At 44.9% G+C, this 7,478-nt stretch overlaps 1 protein-coding gene across 1 annotated transcript in view; it reads left to right on the top strand.

Annotated features, from left to right (window-relative positions):
- The first annotated feature begins 423 nt into the window (after nucleotides 1-423).
- The window catches only part of Sec31b (SEC31 homolog B, COPII coat complex component), a 28,180-nt gene continuing 21,125 nt past the window's right edge, over nucleotides 424-7,478 (top strand). Inside the window, exons 1-2 of the mRNA XM_005352339.3 lie at nucleotides 424-966; nucleotides 1,256-1,379. Coding sequence (XP_005352396.1) covers nucleotides 888-966; nucleotides 1,256-1,379 — 203 coding nt within the window. The 5' untranslated portion in view covers nucleotides 424-887. The remainder of the gene's footprint in view (nucleotides 967-1,255; nucleotides 1,380-7,478) is intronic.

Below are 7,478 nucleotides of genomic sequence, written 5' to 3'. Positions count from 1 at the left end.
TCTCTCTGTGGTTCTGGAGCCTGTCCTGGAACTAGCTCTTGTAGACCAGGCTGGTCTTGAACTCACAGAGATCCGCCTGCCTCTGCCTCCCGAGCGCTGGGATCAAAGGCGTGCGCCACCACTGCCCGGCTAAACAAATTCTTTAAAAAACCAGTGAGACTGTTTTGGGTTGGGCAGGCCACCTCTGAAGACATTGGATGTTCACCCATAAAGACGTGGTGAAGAGCTGGCCATGCAGAGAACGAAGCAGAGAATGTACATTATGTGGGAAGCAGTGTTTGCAAAGGCTCCAGTGCGGGCAAAAGCCACGAGATGGAAAAAAGATTTGTGTGGCTGGGGTACAGAGCCTAAGAGAAAAACTAGATAAGGTCTTACTATGTGTGTAGCCCAGGTTTGCCTGAACTTATGATCCTAATGCCTCAGCCCCTTGAGTGCTAGGATTATAGATTTGCATCACAAGTAGAAATATTTAATTAGCAGCCTCATACAGAAATTGGTGCTCTGATGACAATCTGTGTGTCAGTAACATAAATATGGGGTTCATTGACTCATAAACAATATTTAAAGCCAAGGAAATCAGGCAAAGTCCCTGAGAAATTATCTAGTTTGGTGGTTGTTATCATTAGGCCTGTGGTAACCAGTGTGATTAAATACGTTGGGAGTTTAGAGAATTCCAGTTTAGCAACTGTATATATGAACCGTCCTTAACTCCACAGGTCATCTTGTTTTTCTCACCCTGCATTTTTTCCGAATACTTCATCTTGTGGAGAAGAGATACAATACCTGTATCCGCAGATGCTCCCTGGATCTCTGGCCCTAAGAATTTTGGCTTTTATTTTCAGTGAACCAAGGGCCATCTATGTTTTCTGCAACCTACAGGACAGACCATGAAGCTGAAGGAACTTGAGAGGCCAGCTGTCCAGGCATGGAGCCCAGCCAGCCAGTACCCTGTGTATCTGGCCACAGGTATGATGATAATTCCGATCAGGAGTTACTGGAAGTCGTATGTTAAAGGAAAACTTAGTATCTGGACCTCTAATGAACATGAGAGGAAGCTGGAGGATTGGGTAGCTGGTAACCACATTGGACATGGCTTAAGGGTGGCCTTGCATACTTTCCTTGGGGTTGCCTCTGGAGGAAGGATATTCCTAACTCTCCTGTTGTTTGTTTTCCACTCCCTACAGTATTTATGAGCGAAATCCATGCAGATATTGTTGTTCATTTGCTGCCTTTTCCTTACTTTTCCTGTGACTAGGGACATCTGCCCAGCAACTAGATGCTTCCTTTAGCACAAATGCCACATTGGAAATATTTGAGATTGATTTCAGGGACTCTTCTCTGGACTTGAAACACAAAGGGATTCTTTCTGCCTCAAGCAGGTACTATGTTGGGACTATGCATGGGTTTGCAGGTCAGACCATGGTGGATATAGAGGGTCCAGGGGGTGGTATGTACAATTCAGGGATCTCGATGGGATACAGATGGAAAATAGTTCTGTTAAGTCTTAGAGGAGCTAACTCTGTGCAAAAGGATTTGGAAACCAACCCCTCTCATGTTACCAGGCAGCAGCAGTATTAGGTAGGATGCAGGTAATAGAACTGCCTTACACTAACCAGGACATGCGCACATGGTCTCTTTTTGAACCCAGGGATCTTGATTTCTTCCTCCCTTGGCTTTTGTGAAGACAGCAGCCTTACACCATGTCTTACTCTGCCAACAAGGAGAATGAATGATCTCTCCTCATGGCTCTTAGGTGCTGGTTGGGTATGCATTAGATTTCATGGCTCTGGCAAGATGGATGCCCATGGATTTCTTGGGTATATTGTGTAACAGCAATGAAAAGGGGGATCAGTCACTGTCTCCTTTATTGGCAGAAACGTCTAAGGAAGTCCTTGTAGAGCTCAGTATGCAAGGCAGACTCATTGGGACCCTGTGTATTTTCCTCATTCCTCAGATTAAGCCTAAGCTATAAATGCCATCATTTCCATTTTACATGGGTGTAGAAGCCGTGAGAAGCTGGGCTTGGAATTTAAGTATGTTCCTATCTGCGTACTAAGTCTACTTCCTATTATTTTGCCGCTCTTATTTTTTAGACAAGGTCTTGCTAAGGCTGGCTTTGAACTCAAAATCTTCCCAGCTCAACCTTCTGAGCAGCTGATGTTACAGGTGTGTGCTATTGTACCTGACTCTTCATTGCTGTTTTAAAGGTTTTGTGAAGGTTTTATAAGGATGGTGCTTATAGTCTGATAGAATAATCTGTAAGTTTTTATACCATCAGACAATATGTCAAGTTCATTACAGTCCACCTCGTATTTAGTATAAGTAATATACATAAGTAATTACCGTACTACTGATAATATACGCACACATATATTTAGACAAAGTATGTAAATCTTTTTCTTACAGTGCAGTAAATTTTCTTGCCCACTCTAATTTATAGATTTCTGGTCTTAAATCACTTTAGAGCATCTGCTAAAGTGTAGGTTCTGGTGGCCTGTCTCTTCTCCAGACTCTCGGTTTCCAGGCCTTTTGTAGGAATAGTGAACCGCATATTCTTTAGATATAGCTCATCATTATCCCAGGAACACCTTTATCGGAGAATTCCACATATTCTCATATTATAGTCTGTTTCCCTATACAAACTTGTCTTCTATTTTCATAATAAATTCTATCATTTTTACCTTTACCTGCATTTCCTTTTTAAAAACAACATGGGGACAGTGGTGGTTCCTCTGCTCTGTACCTTTGTCTTAGTTCTCTGGATACTTGGAGAACAAAGCTGGCCTCTCTTTGGGTGCTAAGGGACAATAAACACTAAGCTGTAAGAAGGTCATTCTGTGTGCTTGGTGGTTCTGCTCTCAAGACTCACCTTCCAGCTGCATCGAAACCATATGGTAGAAAGCATGTGGCCTTCGTTGTGTCATACATGCAGGCAGGTTCAACCTCAGCTCTGCTGTTTACTGTCTTCTTAGGCCTGGAATCCAACTTTTCTGAGCATTTTCTCACTATTAATAAAGTAGGATATAAAGTAGAAACACAGTAATGCCTGTTACGCCAAGCATTGAAAAGAGTGTGCTGCCTCTCCAGTGGCCCCGTCCGTCCAGCAGCCATTCTCTAGCCAGGGCCTGCTTTCTCCATTCTGCCTCCTAAGGAGACTGGATTCTCCTGCTCTTTTGCCCCAGATGTGGATAGACTTTGGTTAACTGTTATGAAGTTGGGATTTTCCAAAAGGAACTCAGTGAAATGAAAGCAAAACCTAGAATGAAGAAGTAAATCAAGCCATGGGAGGATTTATCTAGCAAGTGTTTGTAATCATGAGGTGTTGAATTCTGGTCTCAGAAAGCTTAGCTAGTTCAGCCTCCTGATCATGTAGGCTTCAGTTTATTCTTATCCTTGTCTCTGTCTCTGTCTCTGTCTCTCTGTCTCTCTGTCTCTCTCTCTGTCTCTCTCTCTGTCTGTCTCTCTGTCTCTCTCTGTCTCTCTCTCTGTCTGTCTCTCTGTCTCTCTCTCTGTCTCTCTCTCTGTCTCTCTGTCTCTCTCTCTCTCTCTCTCTCTCTCTCTCTCTCTCTCTTGTCAGAAATGTGATCTGGCTGCTAGGGTTGTGCCTACCTATGAATTCTAGCATCTCCTCGGCAGGGCCCCACAGAAGTGGGTCTGCTCCACCTTGACTGAAGGTTGAAGAGTTTAAGCCTACTCTTGCCCTTTCAAGGTTATTGACAAGAAGCTTGACTTGAGGTGTGGCTACAGACAAGGTTTCTTGACTTAGGGTCTGGTTACTTGGTGTTTTGGGTATTGAAATGGCCCACAGAGGTGGATCCATTCCACCTTGACTAAAGGTCAGTGAATTCAGGCCTATTCCTGTCCCTTCAAGGATATGACCGGAGTTTTGACCCAGGGAGTGGCTGCCTACAGGATGCTTGGTCTAACGTGTGGTCACTGCACATCTTTTGCCTTCTCCCTCCCCCCCATTCCCCTGTGGATTGTGGTCTATAAGCATATGGAAAATAAACTCAGGTGAATTCAGTATTCCCTGGATTGCCCTCCTGGCTCTATTCTGCATCTCTGTTCCTTCTGCCTAATATTTCTAATCCTCACACCGCTATCCTGGAATGTGCAGCCCCATCAAGGCTGGACCCAGACTCTTCTATGCTGATATCCTGTCCATTGACTCTCACCCCTGGCTGCTTCTTTGAATCACTTTAGAGCATCTGCTGAAATGTAGGTTCTGCTGGCCTGTCTCTTCTCTGGACTCTCGGTTTCCAGGCCTTTTGTAGAAATAGTGAACCGCGTATTCTTTAGATATAGCTCATCATTATCCCAGGAACACCTTTATCAGAGAATTCCACATATTCTCATATTGTAGTCTGTTTCCCTATACAAACTTGTCTTCTATTTTCATTTCAAAACTTAATTTCAAAATTCTATCATTTTTACTTTTAACTGCATTTCCTTTTTAAAAAGATTTATTTTTAGTTGCACATCTGTGCTTATGTGTGGGTGTGTACATGTGAGTGCTTGGTGGGGCCTAAAATGGCCAGAGGTGTAGGATCCCCTGGTCCGAGTTTGGAGTTACAGGCAGCTTTGAGCCACCTTACTTGGGTGCTTGGATCTGAACTTGGATCTAAATTTGGATCCTTTGCAAGAGCAGTTAGTGCTCTTAACCACTAAACCATCTCTCCAGCCTTTAGCTTTCTTTTCTTTTCTTTTTTTTGTTTTTTGAGACAGGGTTTCACTGTGTAGCTGTCCTGGAACTCACTCTGTAAACCAGGCTGGCCTTGAACTCACAGATGTCCACCTGTCTCTGCCTCCTGGATGTTGGGATCAAACGTAAATGCCACCACAGCCCAGCTATCTTCTAAAAATTCTAAATTTACAGGAAGATTATGGAAGTTATAATGAACAATCCATAACTTTGACTTAAATATATTAGCTGCTAACATTTTATCATATGTGCTCCCTGTTTCCCTGTGCCCCATGATTGTCTAATTCCCTGTCCACTTAGAGACTAGTGACAGTCCTCCAGGCCATGTGTAACAGTGTCCTTGTGTGATTAGCTGACCATGCGTCCCCATTCCCCAGCTGCTCTCCAGCACAGCCTCTCCAGGAGCTAGTTTCACCTCACTAACAAGGTAGCGAACAACAGCACTAGATTTGCGGTCTGCAGAAAGAACTACTTGGTCATAGTCTGTGTTCTGCCTCTCTGGAGTCATTCCTCTCTTTCCTGCCATACGGTGATTTCTTCCTGAGGTTCAGGTCCTTTGACTCTTATCCACCTTCTCATCTCTGCTTCCTGTGTGACCTGTGTCTGCCAACCCTGATGGTTTACCCGTAGAGTCCCAGTTCCTGGATGACATGACGCCCTCTGAATCCACATGAACTCATTCTTCTGTCCCATGAAGATTGGTGTCACTTTAGAAACTGCTCGCTGTCTGGTCATCTTCCTGTTCCTCAGATGTGGGCCCAGCCCGGACCAGTGCTCAGTTTCATGCTCTTGCCAAGCTGGCTCTGCTCAAAGAACTGGAAAAGAGTTCTTGCTCTGTCAATTCTTGTTTACTCAGTTCCATTGTACTTAGGAATCTTGTGACATTTGATGTGAAATCTTCTCTTGTGGCTTAGCCACAGTGAAAGTGAGAGACCAACAACCCCCCGCATACACACACACTCAGGCCTTCTGGTTTTCTTTTTCTTTTTTTCTTTTTTTTTTTTTTTTTTTTTTTTTTTTCGAGACAGGGTTTCTCTGTAGCTTTGGTGCCTGTTCCAGAACTAGCTCTTGTAGACCAGGCTGGCATCGAACTCCCAGATATACGCCTGCCTCTGCCTCCCGAGTGCTGGGATTAAAGGCGTGTGCCACCACTGCCCGGCTCAATATGTGTCTTCTAAGAATAGTTGCTCATAGGCAGAGGCAGGCAGATTTCTGTGAGTCTTAAGACAGCTTGGTCTATATTGAGTTTTAGACCATCTAGGGCTACAGAGAGACTGTCTTAAAACAGACAAAGCAACAAAAACTGCCCAAAACCAAAACAAGAAGAATACGTTCTCTTACAGGGCCACGATATACTATTACACCTGAGGAATTTAGCACTCCTATCAGAATGTAGAATTTCAGGTCCTGCTGGTGACTCACTGAATCAGAAACTTTTGGGGGGGGGGTGGGGACACAAGAACACAGGTCTCATGTAGCCCAGGCTGGTCTTGAACTCACTAAGTAGCTGAGGATGACCTGATTCTCCTACTTCTACTTTCTCAAGTGTTGAGATTACAGACATGTACCACCAACCCTGGTTTATCTAGTGATGGCAATCACGACCCAGGTGATGCTGCCACACTGACTCAGAGCAGAGAGGACCATCATATCAGACTGTCCCATTACTGTTTTCGTGGTTTAATCACTTGGTCAACACAGTGCCTGCCAGATCTTAAGAATGTAAAGGTGGGGGCTTTGTTTCCAGCACCTGTTATTCTTGCCAAGGACCAGAGTTTGATCCCAGGCTCCCATGGGGACTTACAGTCATCCACAGTTTTTGTTTCAGGGGATTTGATGCCCTCCTCTGACCTTCCCAGGCACCAGGTAAGCACACGGTCCACAGTCATGTCTCCAGCCCTCCAGTTTATGTCTGTGTGTGTAACTAAGGGACCGGATGTAGGTGATGCACCTGCTAGCAAGCATGTGCCACTACACCCTGCTGAGGAGCAACCTGAGGTTCTCACAGTTGTACAGCTAGTACTTTACTGACTGAACTGTTTCCCTGGATAATGAAACAATGTACACCTGAAGCTGCCCTGTGGCTTCCGTACACATGCCCACAGAGATGCACCTCCCAAGTGCTATTTTAAAGGTGTGTGTACATGTGTGGCCATGGTGTGTGTGGAGGTCAGAGGACAGCATAGGAGTCAGTTCTGTCATCCACGATGTGGATTCCAAGATCAAACCAGACTCCACCACTTGGTGGCAAGGCCTACCTGCTGAGCCGTCTCACCCCCTCAGCTGGTTTTATTTTTTACTTTTTTTGAGACAGGGTTTCTCTGTAGCTTTGGAGCCTGTCCTGAAACTAGCTCTTGTAGACCAGGCTGGCCTTGAACTCACAGAGATCTGTCTGTTTCTGCCTCTGGTGCTGAGATTAAAGGCATGCGCAACCACCACACCCATATTCTCACATCTTATATTTCTGGTTGTAAGCCTAGCTTTTAATGGCTGAGCCATCTCTCCAGCCCAACATACTCTCACATCTTGACACATGGGCCACTGAAGACAGTTTTGACTTCAATTCTTCAGTGTATGAGAAAGCATCTGTCAAAACAGAGTAACAAAACACCTCAGAGCATTACAGTGTTAAACACACTTTATTTAAGAAGTGGTGTGGAGGCCGGGCGATGGTGGTGCATGCCTTTAATCCCAGCACTCGGGAGGCAGAGGCAGCCGGATCTCTGTGAGTTCGAGACCAGCCTGGTCTACAGAGCTAGTTCCAGGACAGGCTCCA

Source organism: Microtus ochrogaster, chromosome 8, assembly GCF_000317375.1.
Source record: "Microtus ochrogaster isolate Prairie Vole_2 chromosome 8, MicOch1.0, whole genome shotgun sequence".
In the NCBI taxonomy this organism is placed as follows: domain Eukaryota; kingdom Metazoa; phylum Chordata; class Mammalia; order Rodentia; family Cricetidae; genus Microtus; species Microtus ochrogaster.
Note: the sequence above shows the minus strand (reverse complement) of the source record. Positions and strands in the feature narration are given on the sequence as shown.